The sequence below is a fragment of the Podarcis tiliguerta genome (genome assembly GCF_965153285.1).
Source record: "Podarcis tiliguerta genome assembly, chromosome: 4".
NCBI classification, from domain to species: Eukaryota; Metazoa; Chordata; class Lepidosauria; order Squamata; family Lacertidae; genus Podarcis; species Podarcis tiliguerta.
In genome coordinates, this window is record NC_139537.1 from 68,580,801 (window position 1) to 68,606,060 (window position 25,260).

The 25,260-nt window shown below is 42.9% G+C and overlaps 1 protein-coding gene and 1 long non-coding RNA gene across 9 annotated transcripts in view; one reads left to right on the top strand and one right to left on the bottom strand.

Moving 5' to 3' along the window:
* The window catches only part of ZBED1 (zinc finger BED-type containing 1), a 124,032-nt gene that overhangs the window by 28,297 nt on the left and 70,475 nt on the right, over positions 1 to 25,260 (top strand). Inside the window, exons 1-4 of one of the 8 annotated variants that reach the window (XM_083437800.1) lie at positions 4,052 to 4,359; positions 7,219 to 7,379; positions 7,941 to 7,996; positions 9,890 to 15,326. In XM_083437800.1, the coding sequence (XP_083293926.1) occupies positions 9,900 to 12,029 (2,130 nt within the window). In that variant the 5' untranslated portion in view covers positions 4,052 to 4,359; positions 7,219 to 7,379; positions 7,941 to 7,996; positions 9,890 to 9,899 and the 3' untranslated portion in view covers positions 12,030 to 15,326. Of the gene's footprint in view, positions 1 to 3,112; positions 3,466 to 4,051; positions 4,360 to 7,171; positions 7,380 to 7,930; positions 7,997 to 9,889; positions 15,327 to 25,260 lie in introns of those variants that run through there. The other 7 variants (XM_083437799.1, XM_083437803.1, XM_083437802.1 and 4 more) reach the window with 7 other exon arrangements.
* On the bottom strand, positions 13,890 to 18,735 carry LOC310676363. Its single transcript, XR_014510494.1, has 2 exons — positions 17,207 to 18,735; positions 13,890 to 16,735 (listed from the first exon to the last, which is right to left on the bottom strand). It is a non-coding gene; the product is annotated as an uncharacterized lncRNA (long non-coding RNA).

A 25,260-nucleotide genomic window follows, 5' to 3' on the forward strand; every position in this document is an offset into this window, starting at 1 on the left:
CTGGCCACAAATTTCAAACTTCAAAGTAGATTGTCCACTTTCTTATGTCAAACTACTTGAAAATGTATCTATTCCAATAGGACAAGACTAGCTGCATTCATCTCAAACTCTGCTACAGTCATGGAATCTAAATTGCCATGAATGTGAATGATTGTGTTTTCAAAATGTGTTACAAATTGGTCACCATTAGCTACCAAGTTATGTTTGCAATTGCTGTGTGTATGGGTTAGAGGAAGTGTTTTCCTTTAATAATAGAACAACCAAAGAGACATACCGCATGCAATGAAAAACATTCTGCAAATATACAATTCCAGTTTTATAATAGAGAGTTTTTGAACAGGAAGATAATTTATTCCATATTGACCCAAACAGTCAATTATTCTGGTATAGAACTATGTGGAATAATAGTAATAACAAAAAGCAGGCAAAAAATGATTCCTTTGTTGTTTTATAAAAAGGGGCTTTTGCTTGTAAGTCACAGATAAGCCTCTTTACAAAGCATTTTCTCTTAAAACCAATACAAAAGATGCTTTCAGACTTCCAGAGTCCTATGGGGGCATGGCAGTCAGTGCCTGTATCACCTTTACTAAAGCAGTTGGACTGGTGCATTTCCAGGTACAATTTAAAGTACTCTTTTTGACCTTTAAAGCACTACACGAGTGTTTCTCAAACAGTGGACTTTGGGCCACCAACCTACAACACCAACCAGTCAAATAATTTATAGTTATAATAAGCCATATCTATAATATGCCAACTTTCCTTGTTTAGGAATACTATATAAGGAAGTTATTATTCTGAGTCCATTTAGCTCAATATTGTTTACACCAGAGGCGAGGCATCTTTACAGCCCAGTGGGCCAGGTTTGACAGGTGAAAGGAGGCACCTGCCTGTCAGTCATGTGACATCATGGCGTCGGGTGACAACGATACCTCTGAAGCCTCTGAAGTGTATTTCCAAGTTGTTTCTGATTAGCACTGAGAGATATGGCCTTTGAAGTGCATTTCCAAACAGTTGCAGGAAGAAACTGCTTGGAAATGCACTTCAAAGTGAAGGCCACACCTTTACCTGCCTTCCACCTAACATCAACAACTGTAGTCATTTCTATAAAGTTTGTAAGCATATAATACAAAAAGTAAAAACCAGAAAAAGGAGTTTCATGAAATTGGCTCCTCACACAGCTCCTGGTAGATACAAGCCATGCATCTGAGCCGGGTGGGTGGGGGTGGGGACTACTAACAGTGACTCCCCTGAAGACCTTAGTGATCAGGCAGGTATATAAGGGATTAGGTGATTCTTGAGGTATCATGGACTCAAGTTTTTAAGGACCTTGCAAATTAATACAATAACTTTGACCCTGACCCCGTAGCGTATGGGCTGCCAGTGCAAACTTTGGAGCACTGGCGTTATGTGCTAGCAACAGACTGTCTTCATCAACAGTCCAGCCACAGCATTTTGCAGCCTCCAGACCAGGCCCAAGGGTAGCCCCACATGGAACATATCAAAATAACCAAGCCTTGAAGTTATCAATGCATGGATTACCGTGGCTAGAATATCCGTCAAAAAACAGCCATAGTTGATGCACCAGCTGTAGTGGGTGAAAGGCACTCCTAGCTGCTGAGCTTCCAGTGACAAAGATGGATCCAGGAGCGTTCCCAAACTCTGAACTTGTTGTTTCAGAGGGAGCGTAACCCCCTCCTGAGCAGGCACCTTGCCAATCTTGTATGCATGAGAACTGTCAATCCACAGTGCTCCCATCTTCCCACGGTTCAAGCTCAGTTTAGTGGTCCTCATTGAGTCCATCACTGTGCTCAGACAACAGCCTCCCCTGACTCAAATGCTATGAAGAAGAGCTGTTATGTCAACAGTGTATTGATGACTGTTTGCTACCAAACTCCTAGTGACTGCACCCAGTGACTTCATATATATGCTAAACAACATTGGGGAGAAGATTGTACCTTGTGGCACACTATAGTGCAAAGACCATACAGCTGGAACCCAGTCTCCCAATGCTACTTTCTGGACACAACCCTCTAGGTAGCAAGAAAAACCACTGTATAACAGTGCCCCCACAGAGTTGGTACAGAAGGATACCATGGTCCATGGTATCAAAAGTTGTGGAGGTATCAAGAAGCAGAGTTGCACTCTCCCTGGCCCTCTCCTTGATACAGGTGCACCCCTGCCTGTTTAAGAACAGTAGGCAGCACCCTGTCACATAGTGATGTATCTACCACATTCTGGACCCATCCAGTCAACCCCTCCTGACTGCTTTTCAACAGCCAGGTGAGGCAGGGGTCAAGAGAGCAGGAAGCTGGCTGCATGACTGCAAGAGTCTTGCCCACATCAATTCCTTCTATTTGTTACTGAGTCATAGATTCTACTGAATGAATGCCATGAATGTGTTGTGCTTTGAAGGATGGTTTGGGTACCACAGGCACCCTTGATGGAGTGAATACAGGGAATAAGAGCAGGCAAACAAATACAATTCTTTTCTTCTTTTCATGGGTTCTTTTAACCAAGCTTTGTCTTCCCAGGTCACCTTATCCAAGGGCAGCAGCAGCAATATATATTCTAGTCAGAGCCCTCCATCCTGGAAGATAATTGCTGTAGATGGGTTGTGAAGGAGCCCGTGAAAACATTTTAACAAGAGGTCTGACACCTTTAAGGGAGAATTGCATTAGAAACACCAGACTTAAAAATAAATACACCCTCCCTCTTGTCCTGCTTGCCTTCTAAGTTCCTACTGGGCAGAATTGCAGGCAAATTTGAATGTCAGCGTTGAAAGGTATTTTTCAAGCATGCGTTTAACCAGCGTTTATTTTAATTTTAAAAATCTACTAGTTTCTCTAGTACTTTACACCGTAAGGTAGTCAGCAGCTTCCTTTGAATGAGAAATACGTGTTCCAAAGCAAGTGAATAAGGCGTTATGTTCTCTATTGTTCCACATTCCGGCAAGTGACCTCATTTCACACCCTAGCTGGCTCAGAGCCCTATTTCAAAGCATGCAAATTCTTGCTGCCGAAATTAGCGCGGGGGTAGGAATGGGAAAGTGTATGTAACCTCAGCCCAGCTGCACGCATGGTGTGGAAGGGAGGGTGTAAGGAAGGGGAGAGCGAGAGACCCGGATCGCGAGCAGAAGCGCGCACATGCCCGGAAAAGGACTTCTCCTCCTCCTCCTCCTCTTCCGCTGGGTGTAGCTAGCGAGTGCTGTGAGCCGAGCGCTCCGGAGCCCGGGAGGCGTGTCGCCTGGGCTGCGCCTCCTCCTGCCGAGGGTGGTGACCGGCCTCCTTTCTCCTTCGAGCCGAGAAACAGCACAAGGCAGAGCCGGAGGCGGCGGCGGCGGCCAAAGAGCCATGTCGCTCCTCTCGCTGGCGCTGCCTGCGATACGAGTCTATTGGATCGGCTTCCGCGTCGTGTTGCACCAGCTGCTCCGCCGCCTCCTCCGACCAGGCTGGCCTTTGAAGCCAGGTTAGTAAGGGCTGCGGGCTTCTGGGGTGGAAAGGCTGGTCAAAGAAGCGCCTCTCTCAGCGCCTGCCACCTCGCCAAGTGGCGCGGGTGGCGAAAGGAAAGCGTGCGCGCGGGCGGGCGAGCAACACGAGCTCGCTTTTCTTCCGCCCGGGGCGGCGGCGGAGGCGAGGAAAGGTTTTTTCTTCCAGGGATTATCATTCTGAAAATCCCAACTGGCAGCGGTGGAGGGGAGCCAAGCCAATTTTTTGCTTCCGCGGAAGGAGGGCGCACCTGGGCGCCCGCTTCCCCTGGCTTTGTTTTGTCGCTGCCCGGGGGGGGGGGGCGGGTGTCTTCTTTTCTCGGGCCTGACATCGCAGAGCTTTGGCTCGGCCGTGTCAGTGTCCTTACCAAGCCCCACCTGCGCCTCTCGCCCCCCGGAGGCATGCAGACCTCTAGCAAATGCGTACACGCCCCCTTGCAGCCGCAAACCTGTGGCTCCTAGGTTGGACCGACCTGTTATAAGTGCATGCTGTTACAGGTGATAATACAGGTAGTAGGAACCGCGGTAGGAACCGCGGACAATGTCAGGGTTCGAAGTGCTGTGGGCAGAAAAGGTACGTTGCAGCAGGCGACACACCCTGGTCAAGAGGATCACATTGTCCTAGTAAGACCAATGGAAGCAGTAGGCTGTAACTTCTGAGTCAGTGTGTTTAGGCTAGGATTTGTTGGTTATCTAAAGAGAAAAAGCAGACCGTCCCTGCCTAGTGATGCATTTCAGAGTTGCAGTGTGAGGCCGCAGGATCTGGGAAACTACAGAATCTTGGCTGGTCACCATCCTCTTAAAAGTAGAGATAGCTTTTGAGTTTTCACTTTTCTATCTGTATTTTATGAAGCTGAATACAAACATGCCAATCTGTAAGTAAAGTTTTTTATGTATATTCTGTAGCATATTTCAACTGTACCAAGGGGGTGGAGAACCTCTTAAGTTCTAGAATTGTTAACAGTTCAGATGTCATAATGTGTCTTCATTGGATAATGTTGGTCTGTTTTGCTCAATTTCTGATTGCTTTTCAAGGTCTGCTTATTTCTTTAAAGCAGACAACAAAAATACAATAAAGTTCACAAGGTAGATGTGACTATTTTTTGAGTCGGAAAGTAATGTTTTACTTTTCTGTAAGAATAGTTAGGGCTAAAAATACATTGGGCGGTCATTCTTGATAGCATTGTTTTCTTTATGACATGTTATATTAAAAACTTTGCAGCCGGAGTGCAAGAACCATTCTTAATTAGTTTGTGCCTGGGTAGGTTAAACAATCCTTATTTTGAATGATGTTTCTGCCCTGATGTGGTACAATTAACCATGCTTAGGCCTGCAGAGAAATGCCACATGAGGTCAGCTACTTTCTCATGCTAAAGGGACGCTGTGCTAAGTCTTATCTTCTGCATCCTCATTGCAACAGAACCAGTAGTATTGAATTCTTCATTTAAATTAATGTTTGATATATAGGATGTAGCTTTCCTTGTGGCTTAATTGCTGACTGTGTGCATAAAACATTTTTAGCTGTAAAAAGTTTTTACAGTAGTACTTCAGGTTACAGACTCCGCTAACCCAGAAATAGTACCTTGGGTTAAGAACTTTGCTTCAGGATGAGAACAGAAAAAGTGCGGCAGTGGCACGGTGGCAGCAGGAGGGCCCATTAGCTAAAGTGGTGCTTCAGGTTAAGAGCAGTTTCAGGTTAAGAACGGACCTCCGGAACAAATTAAGTATGTAACCAGAGGTACCACTGTACTGTATTTAACTTTTGGTTTACATTTTCAGAAATCTGTCTCATAAGTGCATTTTGATTGCATTTGACGATGCATTAAATGCATTCTGCACCTTTATTTTATATTCTAAACAGGCCGCTAACAGCACAAACCTATGTGTGTTTGTTTGGAAGCGAATCCCACTTAGTTCGTTGGGGCTTATTCAAAGTAAATACATATAGCAGGTGTAGGAAATCTTTGTACCTGCCAACGTTGCTGAATTCTAACTCGGATCATTGACCATGTTTGCTGGGGCTAATGGGAGTTGTAGTTCAGGGCTGAAGGTTCTCCACACACACCTAGATTACATCCAAACCATGCTATTAAAACACTATTATACCACTTTAGTGGCCAGGCAAATTTCTGGGAACTATAGCTCATTAAGGGTTCTGACGTCACAGAGTTGCAGTTCCCAGCACCCTTAAGAAACTACAGTTCCCAGGATTCTCCATGACTGTTAAAGTGGTATGAAAGTGCTTAAAGTGTATGTGTGGGTGACCCTAGTGCACAGGATTGCAGCCTAAAGACTTCTTCCTTTTTCATCTGAAAAACATGTCTGCTGGATGTGTAATGTGTGCTTTTGTATGCTGCTTTGTACTGTCCAGCATCATTAGACATAGATATATGAGATTTCCATGTGGTTTACTTATTGCTAGATAAGTAAAATCTACTAGATTTTAAGACCAAGGGCAGGCGGTGTATCCAAGTCCTAGTATCAGACTTCTGACAATGTGTTGAATTAAGGGTGGGATGACCATGCACAACGTAAGGAACCAGGGCTGACGGCAGCCCACATACTGTACTGATTATATGATCCCCTTTCCCCACTTATTTGTGGGAATATATATCACTCAGGCTGGTTTATCAACAGATGAAAATGCTATGTTCTATGTTCTACATTAACCCTCTTCTAGCATTTAGGCATGGGACACGGGTGGTGCTGTGGGTTAAACCACAGAGCCTAGGGCTTGCCGATCAGAAAGTTGTTGGTTCAAATCCCTGCTACGGGGTGAGCTCCTGTTGCTCAGTCCCAGCTCCTGCCAACCTAGCAGTTCGAAAGCACGTCAAAGTGCAAGTAGATAAGTAGGTACCATTCCGGCGGGAAGGTAAATGGCGTTTCTGTGTGCTGCTCTGGTTTCGCCAGAAGCGGCTTAGTCATGCTGGCCACGTGACCCGGAAGCTGTACGCCGGCTCCCTCGGCCAGTAAAGCGAGATGAGCACCGCAACCCCAGAGTCGTCCGCGACTGGACCTAATGGTCAGGGGTCCCTTTACCTTTACCAAGCATTTAGGCAGATGGTGGAGTTGGTGGCAGCAGTTGACCAAAATAAAGGCAGACTTTAATCTTTCTCCCTTCCTTCCCAAACAACCTTCTGCTAATTAAGGTTTTACAATACTAAGTTTACAAGCAACTCCCTGTATCTGTGGGGGTTGCATTCTGGGTCAAAGGGCACGTCAGCAGAGTGTGCATAAGCCTGCCTGTTCTGCCCCCACCACACCCCCATTCTGCCCTCTCCTGGGTCCAAAGGGACCCATGCTTTGACAGTCGCACATCAGTTGGACTTGCCTAAAATGGTTGCCACATGTATAGTGGCAGGATGAATCCAGGGAACACCTGAACTCTGAACCTTTTATTTGGCAGCAGGCTTGCTACATGCCTCTGGATTATTATTATTTTAATTATTATTGACTTAAAAGTATACGGATCAAAATTCTTGTGGATTCTTCATGTATTTTTATTTATTAATTTATTCAGAAGCAATTTTTAGTCCACTTCCTCTTGCTTCCAAGCTTCTCTGTATTCCAGGAGAAAGTCTCTAGGCCCCAAACTTCTGGACATTAGCCCTAAAACTGTGGCACTTGAAACAAAAGTAGATACTGATATGAATCTTCATATCAGAGTCTCTCTCTCCGTATATGTAACAATTTGAATCTATATATGTTGCTTTATCTTTTGTTTCCCTTGTCAGTTAGGAGTTGTGAGACAACATATTGTGGATCTTTTAAGCTGCTGTCTCTTTGGGAAGGATGTGGCAGAACAAGATTGGGTCAATAATTTGGTCTGACAGTTTCAAAGCATGGGTATTAATCACAGTAAAGAATGCATCAATTTCTAAGCAGCGAGGTTTAGGTAAGAATTGCTGCTTCTTATTCAGCAGCAACTGTAATTGCAACTCTTTGAAGATTAGTTTAAATCAGCCAGGCACCTTCTTAGGCATCTTAATTTTTTCAGGATTGACTTCTTAAATATTCTTAGCCTTGAGCATCTCATTAATGAATGTAAATTATGTAAATTTGAATATGTTGAGTAATTAAGTTGCATTCCAGAAATACAGATGTTTGTGGCGCGTATTTGAGTGTCTTAGGGGATTGTAAAAGGAGTCAGCATCAGGATATGTAGGCAGATTCTGGTGGCCTGAAGGAGTCTGATAGGCACTAATGAAAGGGGCAGCCAAGAGACTTTCCTGGATGACCTGACACTTATTTGTTATCCCCAAGGGAATTAGTAGGGCACTAATACAAGGATTCTAGAATTGCTTACACACACACACACACACACACACACACATCACACTTGCATAGAAAATACAGAAAGATGGCATAGAACATAAAAATCACAATGCAACAATAACAGCAGTAGAAAAAAACAATAACATACTAATAGTTGTATGTTTATTTATTTAAATTGCAGTATTTTCAAACACAAAACAAGACAGGAAGAGAAAGGAAGCTGAAGATCTATGGGTGGTGTGTATTTGTGAAGTTCCACTGAAACCAATTAGCTAATGTGAATTATTTAAATTCAGTCAATTGGTTTAGGACATTCCTTCAAAACTATGCATGCAAGAGAAGTGTGTGCACATTCAGAGGTGACTATAGCTTACAAGAATGAACAGGGCAAGCCACTTTTCTTGCTTGCTGATCTTTCAAATTGGCTTTCTTGTTCAGCTGTGGAGCAACTGCCGTGGTGGTTCTGCCTCCACTAGTTATGTGTAGCTTCTGCCCTATTTATTCAAGATTTTAGAGGTAAAGGTAAAGGTACCCCTGCCCGTACGGGCCAGTCGTGTCCGACTCTGGGGTTGCGCACCCATCTCGCTTAAGAGGCCGGGGCCAGCGCTGTCCGCAGACACTTCCGGGTCACGTGGCCAGCGTGACAAGCTGCATCTGGCGAGCCAGCGCAGCACACGGAAACGCCCTTTACCTTCCCGCTGGTAAGCGGTCCTTATTTATCTACTTGCACCCGGGGGTGCTTTCGAACTGCTAGGTTGGCAGGCGCTGGGACCGAGCGACGGGAGCGCACCCCGCCACGGGGATTCGAACCGCCGACCTGACGATTGGCAAGTCCTAGGCGCTGAGGTTTTACCCACAGTGCCACCCGCGTCCCTTTTATTCAATATTTTAAGTTACATTAAACACAGCGTAACATTTGTTTACATATAATCTGGGGGGAAACCTAACTCCGTTGACCTAAACGGGTCCCACTCAATAAATATTCTTTTAAATTATTTGCAAGAGGATGTTGAAATCGAAAGTTATAAACAATTTAGGTTGCTATAAAATTTGGTAATGTCTGGGGCTGTAGAAGTGCTTAATCCTACCTTGTAAATAAATTCACAACATTTAAAGCCCACAAAAATGTCTACCGGCCTGCCTGTACAGCCACACATACCTATTTTAATTAACTGTAGCGCACCGATAACCTCAAAGGGAGAGAGAGAAAAGACAACAGTCAACTAATTTACACAAGCTCCCGTTGAGGCAATTCTTAATCACACAATTGGCTGCCCACAGCGTGTATGTACAAACCTGAATTAATTAGGGCTTAAATATTGTCAAGAACTGAGATACTCACTTGCCATGGTGTCTTTCCTCCCATTGGTAAGTGTCATGAATTCCTGACCACCTGAGCTTGGATATGGGGAGGAGTGTTCCTGCAGTTACATTGTGCATTGTTATCAGGTCTTATAGAGGTCAGCATGACATAGGTCAGCCTGCTTCTCCTTGGGTCCTCAGCTGGTGATAGACTGCAACTCTAATAAGTCCTGACCATTGGCTAATTTGCAGTCCAACAACATCTGGGACCCAGAGTTGAAGAACACGGAGCAACTCTTACTATCTTCTTAGGCAGAGAACAAGGCAGGAAATCATCCTTGACATTTTGCTGTGCTTTGGAAGTGCTCAGAGTGCCAGCAGAAACAAGGCCATGCTGGGAGATAAGCTTCCCCTCCTGCAGAGTTGGAGGAAGGAGCATATTTGTGGCAACCCAATTTTTGGTCAGCTGTCAAGGCCATCCAAAATGTTTTGTTCCCTTAGTGTTCTGTCTGCTGAAATGGCATAAGTTGCTTGCGGTAAGGAGAGGAATGCAAGCTAAAACTGAGACCTTTACACTGAGACATTGGCTCTAGTTCCACATACCACGTAACTTTTAGTTTTGGACAAGTCTTCTGTCAACACCCTGAATTTGCCATATGGTGTCCAGATACATAGGCTGTGGTGTGTCCTACTTGCAGAGTGGGAGCCACCCTCAAACGTATTCAAATAATACTAAGTATATTGTGCTTGTTCACAAAAGCACTGATTTCTCATATTTGATCAGACCTACGCTTTCTCATTTTATGTTTGTTTGCTGCCTTTTATCAGGTGCTCATTAATGAGTGAAGAACCAAAAGGTTGGGACTGTGGCCAAGAAGCAATGGAGAATAAAAGTTTGGAAACTTCCCCGTCAGACCTAAAGTTAGTGGCCCACCCAAGAGCAAAGAGCAAAGTGTGGAAGTACTTTGGCTTTGATACCAATGCGGAAGGATGTATAATGCAGTGGAAGAAAATCTACTGCCGCATTTGCATGGCACAGATAGCCTATTCAGGAAACACGTCCAACCTCTCTTACCACCTTGAAAAGAATCATCCAGACGAGTTTTGCGAGTTTGTGAAAAGCAACACTGAGCAAATGAGGGAGGCCTTTGCCACGGCGTTTTCAAAACTGAAGCCAGAATCGTCTCAGCAGGCTGTTCAGGACACCTTAATTATGAAGGCAGGTCACAGTTACGAGAATAAAAAGCACCAAGAGCTAACATTGGCAGTGATTAGCTTAATATGTGAAGGGTTATATCCTCCTTCCATTGTAGATGAGCCAACCTTCAAGAATCTTTTAAGAACGGCCGACCCCAGATATGAACTTCCTTGTAGAAAGTATTTCTGCACAAAAGCGATTCCTGAAAAATATATGGCTGTCAGGGATGTTGTGCTAAAAGAGCTAACTGATATCCCGTGGTGCGGCATATCCTCTGACATGTGGAGAAGCGGGAACCAGAACAGATCCTACGTAACACTGTCAGTTCATTTTCTCAGTAGCGGCTCTTCCAGCTGCCTGGCTGTTAATTCCCGGTGTTTAAAAACATTTGAAGTGCCCGAGGAAAACACCGCAGAGACAATTACGCGAGTACTTTATGAGATATTCATTGAATGGGGAATCAATACAAAAGTTTTTGGTGCTACAACAGATTATGGGAAAGACATTGTGAAAGCTTGCTCTCTTCTCGACATTCCAGTGCAGATGCCTTGCTTAGGGCAAACTTTTAATTTGGGTATACAGCGAGCTTTTCAGCTTCCGAAGCTGTGTGGTTTCCTGTCGAGGTGTCGGAAGCTGGTGGAATATTTTCAGCAGTCTTCAGTAGCCATGTGCATGTTGAGCGAGAAGCAGAAGCAGCAGAACACTCCACCCTGCATGCTTGTGAGCGATCGTGTTTCCTGGTGGGGAAGCACTCTTGCCATGCTGCAGCGACTCAAGGAGCAGCAGTTCGTAATTGCCGCAGTTCTTGTGGAGGACAGCAATAATCACCACCTGATGCTGGAAGCCAATGAGTGGAATACAATTGAAGGCTTGGTGGACTTGCTCCAGCCGTTCAAGCAGGTTGCCGAAATGATGTCTGCTTCCAAATACCCCACAATAAGTATGGTGAAACCTCTCCTTCACATGCTGCTGAACACAACACTAAACATCAAAGAAAATGACTTGAAAGAAATCAGTATGGCAAAGGAAGTGATAGCCAAAGAATTGTCCACAACATACCAGCATGCGCCCGATATAGACATGTTTCTCAACGTTGCAACTTTCCTGGACCCCAGGTACAAGAAACTTCCATTTCTTTCAGCATTTGAGAGACAGCAGGTTGAAAACAGAGTAGTAGAGGACGCAAAAAGTCTCCTAGAGGAAGAAAAGGAGAACACATTGAGGCCTGAAGAAAAGTTTTTTGCATTGTCTGAAGAGCCACCAGTGAAAAAAATGGCAATTTCCTCTACCCCTCCTCCTACCAGCGCCATCAATAACATGCTTGCAGAGATATTTTGCCAGACAGGGGGTGCTGAAGACCAAGAGGAGTGGCATGCTCAGATTATTGAGGAGCTGAGTAATTTCAAATCCCAGAAAGTTCTTGGACTAAATGAAGATCCACTCAAGTGGTGGTCTGACAGGCTAGCTTTATTTCCTGTTTTGCCAAAGGTACTTCAGAAATACTGGTGTACTGTGGCCACAAGGGTTTTCCCTGAACGTCTCTTTGGTTCCTCTGCAAACATTGTTAGTGCTAAGAGAAATCGGTTAGCCCCGGCTCATGTAGATGAACAAATATTTTTGTACGAGAACTCTCGCAATGGGTCAGAAGCTGAGCCAGAGGAAGAAGATGAAGGTGAATGGGGCTTGGATCAGGAGCACATCACTAGTCTAAGTGACACCACAAATGTAAACAGCAGTTTCTTTAATATGCGAGACAGTGGCTTCATGTAGAAGGAACGCTTAATGGTACATTTTCAGAGAAAAGGGTGTTTGTTTTAAGCTGCCATTACCAAAAAATAGTTTCACATGAAGATAGTGTTGTAAATACCAAATGCTTGTAACATAGCTTTGTTTTATGTGTGTGTGTGTTGTCTTAAATCCCGAGTGCAACATGTGACTCCAAAACACAGAAGTAGGCTTGAGAGTTATTATTGAATTCAAATCCATATTCAGGCAAAACTTTGAAACATGTTAAATGTCCTCTGTTGTTGTAATTATTGTTACTATTACTATTATTTATTGAATTTAGAGCCTGCCCTTCTATCTGATGGAGCTCAGGGCAGCAAACACATCCGTAGTAAAACAATATTTATTTATTTTTTAAAAAGAAAAACAGCTAACATAACAACATTCAAAAAATTTACAGGTAAATTTACAGTCACAGGTAAAAAGGTTCTTTCTTCCAGGGATCGCAGGGTTGCAAGGAACAGTATCTGGGTAAACAGGAACATGGATCAAGGCAGCCTGGATAGCTCAGTTGGTTAGAGTGTAGTGCTGATAACACCAAGGTTGCAAGTTTGATCCCCATATGGGACATCTGCATATTCCTGCATTGCAAGGGTTGGACTAGGTGATCCTCAGGATCCCTTCCAACTCTACATTCTATGATTTTCAGATGCCTTCTGAAAGTCAGTAATGATGGAGACAGACCCACCTCTCGAGAAAGAGCAATTTCGCAAATGGGAAACTACTACTGAAAAGGCCCTGTCGTAGGTCAACACCAACTAGGCAGCCCCATTGTAGAATCTGATGTGGTTGATCCTCAAGAAGGTGTTCATTTAGGTAATTGGGGCCCAAGCCATTTATATACTGGCACTAACAGCTTGAAATGGGTCTGGTAGCTCACTGGAAACCAGCAGCACTTTCAGGACCAGGGATGTTCTGTGTCACTTACTAGCCTAGCAGTCACGTTCTACAGCAGTCCAGACAGGTTCCTAGAGCAAAGGCAACTGGAGCCAGGCTGTCCTGGTGCAAGAGTGGCTGTAGCTTGTGAATCGGCCTAAGCTGGACATCAGCACTCCTATCCATAAGAGTCTCTTTAAAGTTGGTGATGTGTCAGAATCCAGGAATACTACAAGCCTATTCCTTCAGAGGCAGTGCAGTTTATCCTAGAACAGGCCACACTCCTAATTTCTGGACATGGGAGCCCCCACACACAGTATCTCAATTTTATCAGTTTATTGCTGAGCAGCAATCTCCTTCTAGTACTATCTGGTAGCAACCCTATAGGTAGTGGAACCACTGAACATAGTACTTCCAACTCCCAGCTCATGGTCAGTGGTGTCAAAAGTTGCTGAGGGGTGAAGGTGAAACAACACAGTCACCATCCCCATCTCTCTCCTGATAAAGGTAATCAAGGCTATTCTTGTGTCCAAACCAGATCAGAATGGATATAGATAATTTGCTTCTGCTTGCTGGCCACTACCCTCTTGGTCAACTTGCCTGGGAAGGGAATATTGAGAGACTGTAGATTTTCTAAAACCTTTGGAACCAGGTAGGATCTATTAAAGAAGAGTCAAACCACTACCTATTTTAAGGTGGTGGAATTAACTTCTTCCCACAGTGAGGCCTTCTGTTAGGAATAGGACACACAGGTAAAAAGGGTAACTTCTAAGCAATTACTCAGCCCTTCTGCTACAGACAGAAGTAACATGTTGAATGGTCAAGCCTAATAGATGGTTTAACTTCATTGCAGAGCTAATTTGCTGTAGGGATTTGAAGTCTTAAAAGCTTTGATCTGAACATCCTCAAGTGTTTAAATATTTAAAGTTTTAAAGGTAAGATCAGAACACCAAGGGTTTTTTTGGGTGGTTTTTTTAAAGAACCTAATTTAATGCTTCAAATGTTACTCTCCTCAATAGATTAGTTTCTGTGCTGGAAGCACTATGTGTCCTCTAATATGTTAAATCAAAGATGCTCATGCTTCCATTCTTTTTTGCCCTGATGGATTGTAGTAGAATCCTGAAACATGTACCTGAATGTGCCCTCAGAGAACGTGTAGCATGAAATGACTCATTAAGATTTGCTGTACAGATTTGTTGCATTGCTGACGGTCACAGTAAAATATAATGGATCATGAAGTTTGCACGTACACAGAAATGTTGAGCATTGTGAATTAAGGAGATGCTTGTTTAATGTCTTCTCCAGTGAACACGTTTAGGATTGGGTGACAACCTGATTCTTCACCTCACTTTCTCCCTTCAAATAAGAGTCAGTAACACGCCAACATTGCCAGATTGGCTGGTTGGCCAGTGAATGTTGGTCATGATTCAACACAAAATTCAACATGTTTCAGCTTAGCGATTTCAGTGGACTTCAGTATGTTTACCTCTTTGCTGAATAGTTTCCTTTGTATGATATAGTACCCTCATAAAAGGTAAATTAGAGCTCCAGTGGAGGCTATATATTTTATGAAATTAAAGGCTTTATTTTTTTTACCAAAGGGCATGCAGTTTTAACTTGTGCTTGTAAAAATCCTGGCTGGAGGGAGTGGGTGTTCAGACTCCCAAGTCCTGGTTCTGGATTACAATTTTTGCCATACCTGAACTTGCAATTGCCCTCTCCTGTGACTCTTCTGATTGAAATTCAAGGAGGATTTTTCAAATATTTTGGAGCTTTATGTTCTCTTTCATACATGTCTAAATGTTGGCTGGATAGAGATGTCATGTTTTACATTATTTAATGTTATAATACTTAATGTTACAAGAATGGGCTTCAGTGTGCCTTGGGGTCACACACATTCCTTCCCTTTCCTACTTTATGTGTGAGGTGTGGAGATTGAAAGCTTTCACTTTTGGTTTCAAATAAACTGCAGTTTCATATTTTGTCTGAACTTCAAAAGCTGTCTTTCATTCCAACTCTTGCTAGTTCGAAGTAAACCAGAATCAAACTGATTTCAGATGGTTTTGTTTGCTATCCAGAGGAAGGATGAACCACACATTCCTGAGGTTCGATGTAATGGGAAACTGGTTTATTCAAAACAAAATAGATGCTTTCAGTGTTCTCCCATAGGTGTGAAGGAGGAGAAGGAATGAGTAAGTGCATGAGTTCAAGTGGCTCAATCTCAACCATAGTTTTAATGTAATGTCTAAATTTGGCCAATGGTTCTTATTACTATTGAAGCAAAAATTGTCTTGTATCGGTCAAAACAGTATGGCTTTAATTTGAGGATATTGATATGTCTAATGCACATGTACGCTTAATGAGCTTAATTTTATACCACTGTTATTATAAAATTTAAGTTGGAAATGGTCTGATGGTCCTTTTTGCTGAATAGAACATAATATTTATATTGTGATGATTTAATGTGACTGACAATTGTTTTAGCTACAGATGGTTCTTTTAGAGCATTTCTTGGTAAAACTGGTGTACGTAAATACATCATTTTGTTTGTAAGCCGCCTTTCCATAGGTAAAAGCACGATCAAGGCAGCTTGCAACATGAATATTACAGACACAACAAAAGTAGTCATAGACAATAAATAAAACATGAAACAGTACCCATCCAAATTGAAACAATTTCCACATAAATCATAATAAGATCTAAAATAAAGATACAAATAATAAGAATATCAATAACAGCAACAACCTCCCTGCAACAAAAACCCCTAAACAATACCCCAACCCAAGAGTCTCAGCTTTTGTGATTGGAGTCTCTCGGGTGGAAAAACACCAGCAAGGCAGGGAGCAAGTATTCCAGGACTCACAGCCAAGATGGTGTATGGTGTGAAGTGTAACAATTCATGACAACCTGATTCCATACAGGTCTGTTTCATGTTTGTCGCTTCCTTTTGAGAAACCAATTAAATGAATTGGCCCTAGTTCTTACCATGCTGTAATGTGTGGGTAGTAAAACTGCGTCCACAAAGTATCTCAAGTCTAATTTTATGTGGCCGATGATACCTCCTGAAGCTGCCCCATTTCATTCTTCCCTCTCATGGACAGAATATAGAGGTAAGATAAGATCTATAGCTTGCTGTGCCAGTTCAGTATCACAGAATTTGATGCAGCTTCAGCACAGGAGAGAGATTTTGACCACATGACTATTTAGACAATATGACATTTCTGCCATATTGGAATTACTTAAATACTGCCTGAGATGGCTTAAAACCTTCAATTATTTTGTAGACATAAATATATAACAATGTTCCGCAGTTCTTTTAGTTAAGCAAATCTTTTATTACTAGCTCTAGTCATATTAAGAGGAGATGAGTAGTTCTAATTTTAAAAAGTTTCTTAAGGATATTGCCAGTGCATGACACTCTAGTGCAGTGGTTCTTAAATTTGTCTCTGGGCCAAACTTTTTAGAATAAAAAATCACTGGCTCCATTTATTGTTGGAAAACAAAAACAGCGAAACAACTCCTAGCAGTGCTTGATTTTGAAAGAGCATCCACATTTTGCAAATTTTGATACTATACTACACTGAAATATTTAAATGTTACTTTGATTGTCCTTGAATCTTGCCCCTATGCTTGCCATCGTCTCCAATGTGGCACACCACACCCTTTGCGAACCACTGCTCTTGTGCTTCCCGGGCTTCTCTATGTAACACAGAAAGCAAGACAGAAGAGTTCTGATATTCTATATACCCACACAAATGTTCACAAATGTTGTTGGTTTCCTTGTTGACAATGAACCTTCATGTTCTGTAGTATGCCTCCTATGTTGTTGTTGTTTAGTCGTTTAGTCGTGTCCGACTCTTCGTGACCCCATGGACCAGAGCACACCAGGCACGTCTGTCTTCCACTGCCTCCCGCAGTTTGGTCAAACTCATGCTGGTAGCTTCGAGAATACTATCCAACCATCTCATCCTCTGTCATTCCCTTCTCCTTGTGCTCTCCATCTTTCCCAACATCAGGGTCTTTTCCAGGGAGACTTCTCTTCTCATGAGGTGGCCAAAGTATTGGAGTCTCAGCTTCAGGATCTGTCCTTCCAGTGAACACTCAGGGCTGATTTCCTTAAGAATGGATAGGTTTTATCTTCTTGCAGTCCATGGGACTCTCTCAAGAGTCTCCTCCAGCACCATAATTCAAAAGCATCAATTCTTCAGCAATCAGCCTTCTTTATGGTCCAGCTCTCACTTCCATACATCACTACTGGGAAAATACATCACTACTGGGGAAAATACCTCCTATACATGAATTTAATTCAATCAATGCAGAAGGCACTTATTTTTAAACCACTATAGTACAGAAGCACCCATTATTGTTTGACTTTACTCATGTAGACACATACAGGGCATAAATTTATGTGTGTATCAGCCATATACAGCTCAAATCAGTAGAACCTTCTGACGCAGCCTGCTGAATATGCTGTCATAGCTTGGGCACTTTTAAATATAGCTTGGCGAATCCCATTTTGGAGCATAGTTTCTAGAAAGTGATCGAAAGCAATTTGTCCAAATATTCTTAACTAATAAGCCATTTAACCCATAATGTTTTCCCCTCCCTTCTGATTCTCAGCTGTTGCAATGTTGACCAGCTAAAGGCATCAAGGAAAGACCCGATGAAATGGCAATATTAATCTGATTTGAACTTGCTGAATTTTAAATCCATGGAAGCTCAAGATGAAATTTAAACAGCAAATTAGACTTATGCTGTCGTAAGCTATATTTGTTCCACCACACCTAAATACAGTAATCAACTTCTACCTACTATCAATGTTATTCCAGCTACCATGACTGAAAACATGAAATGGTTGGCTATGCCTTTCCCATATCCTGTATTCTGGCCCAGGAAATAAAGTTTGTCAGAGCTGTGGTTGAACTGAAGGTATTTTCATTTCACACAGCTGACTTCCTTTGTTAGGTGTCATTGGAAGATAGGAAACAGTCTTATATAGAGGTCTGGTCCATGTAGCCGTACACTATTTATTGATGAACTAATACGAGTCAAAGGCTTTGTTCCAACCTGGCTATCAGAAATTACTTAATTGGAGATGCTGGAGACTCAACCTGAGACCTTTTGTGTCAAAGCATATGCTCATCCATTGAGCTTAGCATCTTCAAAAGTTGTATTTCAAAAATTGTAAAAAAAACACACACACAAAACAAATTGTTTCTACTTGCAGAGATAATTCTGTCTTGTCTTCCTTGCCTTGTATTTTCAAGTGCTTCAAACCCTTCTTTTTTCTAAGTACATTTCTTTCTTTTTTTAAAAAAGCCTTTTTTCAGAAAAGGATTTTATTTCATTACCTAAAGAGTTGTTTCTAGAGTTCTTTGGGGTGGAAGGGGCATAAATGTGACTTTTCAAAGCGAAATGGAGCATTTGAGGATAGAGATGGATAGAATGGGTTTAAGTGTAGACATTCCACTTGGCCTCATACAATGCATTTCTGGCTTTAAATTTTTTTGGTATCCAAAATAAAATTGTACATGGTTGAAATGACATGTTGCTGTGATCTGAAACCGTTGTAAGTCCTTTCTGTTGTGCGTGATTTATTTGATGTCTTAAGCTCAGACTTAATAAACCCACAGAAAATTGTTCCTGTAATTTTTCAAACAAACAACAACTTTCATTAACATGTTTCTGGAGCTTCCTGATTGAACTATTCCATCTTCAAATTCATCTATTCAGACTAGGTGTGTTAACGGTTTCCCAATGGGGAATCAACTCAAAATATTTCTAAGTAGTACCACTTCCTCTTTCACTGCTCATTGCGCCAGTAAATGTGCTGACGTCTTTGTGTCTACACACAAATGTACTGTCCTATGTGAGGGCACAAGCTTCTGTTCCAGATTTCCATCCTACTTGAGTTGAGAATGGTCTTCCATGGAAAAAGCAACATTCTGGAAATACTTCATCTCATGTTGTGGGCATATGTTTTCCTGGCTTTGTACCACTGGAGTAGTAGTTTGTTCAGAATACAGTTCCGTTACAGCCCAAGGGTTTGCAGCTGATTTTCTTCTTGCCAAAGGACCTCTACATGAACATGATGTGTCTTGCAGGCACAGGTCTGCAAGTAATGTGTGTGTTTCAGCCAATGAAAGCCTCTCTGTGATGTGTACCTATATCAAAACATTCTCTAAAATATACACAGTGGTACCTCAGGTTACAAACACCTCGGGTTACAAACACTTTGGGTTACAGACTCTGCTAACCCGGAAGTAGTACCTCGGGTTAAGAACTTTACCTCAGGATGAGAACAGAAATTGCACGCCGGCGGTACAGCAGCAGCGGGAGGCCCCATTAGCTAAAGTGGTACCTCGAGAACGGTTTCAGGTTAAGAACGGACCTCCAGAATGAATTAAGTTCCTAACCAGAGGTACCACTGTACTTGAATTTTCTACATGTTCTGCAAAGAACTATGAATTTATTCCCTGATCCTGAAAGATGTGTGTTTTCCCAGTCTGCACTGCCCTAATGCTGCTCACTACACATGATTTTGAAGTGGAGTATCAAAAACATTTTGTGATATTACAGGAGGAGAAGTGACTGTTTAAAAATACCAAACAAGCTGGCAAGGGCGACAGGGATGGGACCTTGGAATTTCTCAACCAATTTGTAAGCTTTAGCAACTCTTTGGAACTTGTGTCAGGTTTAGCAAACACAGTGGTACCTTGGGTTACAGACGCTTCAGGTTATAGACGATTCAGGTTACATACTCCGCTAACCCAGAAATAGTACCTCGGGTTAAGAACTTTGCTTCAGGATGAGAACAGAAATCGTGCGGTGGTGGCATGGCGGAAGCGGGAGGCCCCATTAGCTAAAGTGGTGCTTCAGGTTAAGAACAGTTTCAGGTTAAGAATGGACCTCCAGAGCGAATTAAGCTCTTAACCCGAGGTACCACTGTATGCTACAGATGCTAGTAACGTGAAAAACTCTATTCCTGCCTGCTTTGAGCCATAGTAGTTTCCTGTCTTTTACATAACCTGTTCAGAAACTCACCCTGGCACATATTGTAGGGACCGATCATTTTGTGTTGTTTGGCTCACTGAATAGTTAGGAGACGGTTTCATAAGCATAGATCAACCTTCCAACTGGGGTCTGCTGAGTAGAAGTCAGGGGAGTGATGAGTGCACCAAAATTCTTGACTCGAAGTACGAAGATATGAAGTGATGTAAATTAGGGAAGCCTGCTGTGTACATCAAAGTATACAGTACATAATCAGTCCTTCAGTCTGTCATCAATATATGAGATGAGCCTGATTATTGAAATTCTAAAAATGCAGCTTTGGAAATTCATTCCGTCAGAGAACAAGACAAGGGCATAAATACAGTCTATATTATATTAAGTATATTAACAATGGAAACTAAAAACCCAAGGTTTTCCTGGTATTTTATTGTGTATTACATCCTTGTGCTTTTAATTACAAAAAGGGGAATTGCCCCAGCCCTGTCATGGGGTATGCATGGCCTTCTAAATGTTGCCGAACTACAGTTCACATCACCCCTAGCTATTGACTATGCTGGTGGAGTTTGATAGAAATTGGTTGCAGGTCTTTCCCCTGCCTTACAATATACAGAAGAGCTGCTTTCCATTAGTTTCCCTGTTGTTCAGTACAAATTGAAATTAGCAGTATTATAATATTAACATCTTTTAAAATGATTTCTTTTAGTAAAATTGAAAATGCTGTTGGGAACTATTATTAAAATAGGAAGCAGTATCCTCTCATAATGGCGTTCAGTGCTAGTGGCTGTTAAATCTTATAATAGATAACAGGTCTGATGCTAAGCTGTCTTGTCAGGAACTGGTTGGACGCAAAGGAATGGTGGGGGGAACCTGCTGTGAAACCTCCAAGGGAAGAAGGCTCAGAGCCCAGGGATTGGTTGGTGGGACACGTGGAGTGGAAAAGAGAGAAAAGACTGGGAGGAGGTGCCGGAAGCTGAAAAGGTAGCAGGGCTTCATTAGCTGGGATAGTCTGGCAGAGATCAATCTAGAATCAGACATAAGCTGCAGTGGCATAGCGTGGGGGGTGCAGGGGGGGCCGGCCGCACTGGGCGCAACATCTGGGGGTTAGGGTTAGGGGGCGCAAATCCACGGGTTAGGGGGCGCAAATTACTTGCCTTGCCCCGGGTGCTGACAACCCACGCTACGCCACTGATAAGCTGAAATGGGAGGAGGAAGGCCAAGAGGCAGAGTTAGGCTTGTGAAGAGGCACAGGTGTTTCCCCTTCCTGCTGTGACAAGCTACTTCTGCCCCTGGTGTCCCAGAACTAGGAGAATCATGAAGTGGGAGGGGCAAAGACAGGCACACAGGCACAGTCTCCAACTGCTTGGAAAACACCATAGAGAGAAGATGGGAGGCGGGAACCTTTAGTCTTCATGGGTGTAAGACCTGAGTTGCTGTGCTCATTAGGCCTGACACTCCTGTGCGGATCCTATTTTGCTGATAAAGAGTTAACTCCAGCTTGCTCAGTGTGATGTACTGCTGATTTGCTCCTGCCACAAGATCAGTGATCCTGTTGAAACAGTGCCCCTCGTGCCTGCTAATAGAAAGGAGGGGAAGTGATTTTTGCCAATTCCTCCTCCCTCCCCTGCAAAAGAATACAGTGGTACCTCTGGTTACATATGCTTCAGGTTACAGACTCTGCTAACCCAGAAATAGTACCTCGGGTTAAGAACTTTGCTTCAGGATGCGAACAGAAATCGTGCTCCGGCGGCACAGGAGCAGTGGGAGGCCCCATTAGCTAAAGTGGTGCTTTAGGTTAAGAACAGTTTCAGGTTAAGAACAGACCTCCAGAACTAATTAAGTACGTGACCAGAGGTACCACTGTATTGACCCTGAATATTGAAAAGCCTCCCTCCATTTTTTTGGGTTAGCAGGAGCCTCCACTAGATCAAATGCTTTTATCTTTGTGGATGGGCATCTTTGGATCCAGCCCAGTGAATATTTGTTGAATGAGTGTAGACTACATACAAAATTTATACTGGGGAACAGTTTGAAGGCAAAGTGACATTATTGTGTTATGGTTCTGGGTTTGATTCAGACTAAGGGTGGTGTCCATCTTAGCAATTCTACTAGCACAACCACTTCATGCTGTGCAGTGGGACTTCCACTCCTCATCTCTCACCTCATCAGCTCTAGGTGGTTTGGGGAACCCCAGAACATATTTAGGGAGTATTGGGACAAAGTGAAGGGTTCTGTTACACTTTCAAAAGTGCTTATGCTAGTAGAAGTGTTTAGTTGGATACCTCCCAAAGTGAGTTGCACTCAAACCCCATTGAAATCAATCAACAAGCTCCAATGGAACCAATGGGATTTATTAGCAACACCCTGTGGCTATAAAATTATTGACCAAACATTGATATTTGAAGGTTATCTCCCCCACCCATAAACCAGCTCTTTTTCCTTTCCTTGTACGTATTTGTTATATCAAACTTCTGATTTGCGTTTTAATGAAGGTTCACTTCCAAGTGAATTTAATCTTGATTTCTTTTTCATTCTTTCACTTTTGGAATATAATTAAAGTAGCTCTAAACTGATTGTCCAGTTCAGAAGTGAAATGATTGCCTTATCTTCAAGGGTCAAGAACTTCCAGCAGCGTCCAATCACTTTATCAGCAGTCATCTAACTCGTGGTGTTATCTGATTTTTTAAACAAAAGGCCTCATTTTCCGGGTACTTGGAAGTCCTGCTGGCTTATTCAAGATGAGGATGAAGCACACACTACCTGTTAACAGATTTTCTCTTGATTATTACTTTGCATGTCTAAGGGCTAAGACATGGTGAACTTTACATGGATGATGATGTGGCAGGTGATGAGTATTCATTGCTGGTAACTGAAATTCTAAGAATTTAGAAGGCTGACTGAAGTTGGCATATTTCCCACCTCCCCCCACCCCAGAATTGTCAAATAGGGATTCCTGCCAAACTATATTTGGGTTTTCTCTTTCTGGAAGGGAATTCTGGTTGAGCGTTTGAGCTTTCGCCATGTTCAGCAGATGAACAATTTCCAAGGTTTTCCTGTGTTAATTGTTTCTATTCATGTTGCTTACTCAATGTTACATTGGTTACAAAGGCAGTACAGCGGAGCTTTCCAAACTCTGTGCCACGACATGTCAGTGTGTCGGCTGCGGTGTGTAGGTGTGTTGTGTGAACACTCTCTGTGCTTCTCCTGGGACTGAGAAGGGAGTGGACAGCCTGTTGGTTTGCTAATAAAACTGAATTACTGTGTCGCGAAATGATACATGCCTAAAAAGTGTGTCACCAACATGAAAAGCTTGGAAAGCTCAGCAGTACAGTGAACTGAGTTGGGGTGTGTCAAAAGAAATCTGTTGACTCAAACAGGTATTTCAGTGAATAACTACTATTATTTACAAAGCACCTAAACATTTTTGGGGGGCGTACAGAGATTTAAAACAAAAGCAAGGCAAGCTCATAATCTAATAGAAACAATACAGAAGGAATGAGGGATGGGAACAGAAGAGGAGAACAAGCAAATGCAGGATGATTCATGACATTCAGGTGTGGGATAGGTTTTTTCTACTGCACACCACTTTCTGCAGATTTGGTCTCAATTCTGAGTGGTGATGTTGATCTGTAAGCTGGACAGCTGTCCTCTTAACAGCAGTGTGTGGTTTATAGGGAACAATTAAGGGATGAAAATTCTCTTACATCAGCAACAAGACTAGCATGCAGCCAGTGACCAAATTGCTGCTTTGCAGTAAACTTTAGTGTACCTATCTACCCTCTGATGCAGCCAGATGGAAATGGCTGTTGAAGGAAATGGGTTTTGGGAGAAGAAAAGCCAGTTCAGAGAACAGGTTTCTCAGTGGCAATCAGCCATAATAACTAAAAACGGGACCTCTTATTACAGGCAGCATACATCTGATTATCACATGCTGAGACAAAACCAGGGATGGCTATTTCTAGCACGGCCCGGTTGGGATTGTTCATGGGGCGTATAACTGGGTATTGCTGAAGGCAGAATGTTTGACTAGATGGACTTTTGGTGTCATCAAGCAGTTCAGTTCTAATCGGTGGTTGTCAGCTGGAAGTGCCTTCTCCCCTTTCTCTCCTAGGAAGTGGGCGTACACCTGCTACCATCAGCCTGAGCACAGCTGGCTGGGGGACTTAAGACTGACATGACGGCTTGTTTGGGGAGCAGGGCGATGCGAAACTGCAAGGGATTTGTGGGTGGAACAGTGAATGTGCTTACTGCTCTTTTCATTTTTTTAGTCAGCTGGGAAGCGGCTGACCCAGCCAGGTGAGGAAAAACACACACACACACACAGAGAGAGAGAGAGAGAGAGAGAGAGAGAGAGAGATGCATATACTGGTTTACTGTATTTTCTAACACACACACCCATACCTTATTTGCATGTTGAAGTGAATCTGTGATTCAGCAGAGCTCTTGTTTCAAGTGTGCAAATTATGAACCAGGGCAGTTGTGACCATGAGTTGTGCCTTTCTTAAAACCAACAATTGTGCCCCAGAGAGCAATGATATATCGGATATATATCAGATAGCCAAAGGTACTTTCCTGTTTGGCCTATCCATCAACAAATACACAACTACATGGGAAATGAAAGTAACCTCAATAACAAGCTGAATTCAGGAGTCTTAGCTCCAAAACCCATGATAACTGGAAGAAATATTTAACTCTACAATTACCAGCTACTATACCCAGTACTGGCATTCAGACCCTGGAGAGTTGACAAAGGGTGAACATTAGCCAGCCCTGGTATAGACAGTGGGGAGAAGGTGATAGGTAGGTGAATTGAACCTGCAAGGGAAGTTCTTGGTCCATTGCCGTGGTTTTATTTCAAACCTCTTTCAGACTATTTTGGCTGAATTGTGACTTCAGGAAGGTAAGACTTATAGAATTTCGCTTTGCTCAGAGTTGGAATATAACCCCCCCCCCCAAGCCAGCTGCTGCTGCTCCATCAGTTTTGGAGCAATACAGTTCCTTTAAGTGTATGCAGGAAGCTGCTTGGAGAATTTTTTCTGTTGTTTTGCTCCTTGTATGTCAAAAATGCCAGCAGCCCCCTGCCACTTCCTTGTTCCTCTGATCTTTTGTGCTGTCGTCCAATGCAACCCATTTTATCTGTTGTTTCAGGGCTGCTCTTGTCTGACATTACAAAGATTTCTCCCAGCTGTTTCCCCTTCCCTTGTTTCATCCTTGCCTTCAAAGACTATATTGCTTTTTGTTGTGTACACCTGCTTGTTCAATGAGATCAGAGTCCCTCCCCCCCCGAATTTAGTACAATTTATGATTTTAAACAAGTAGTATTACTAATAAA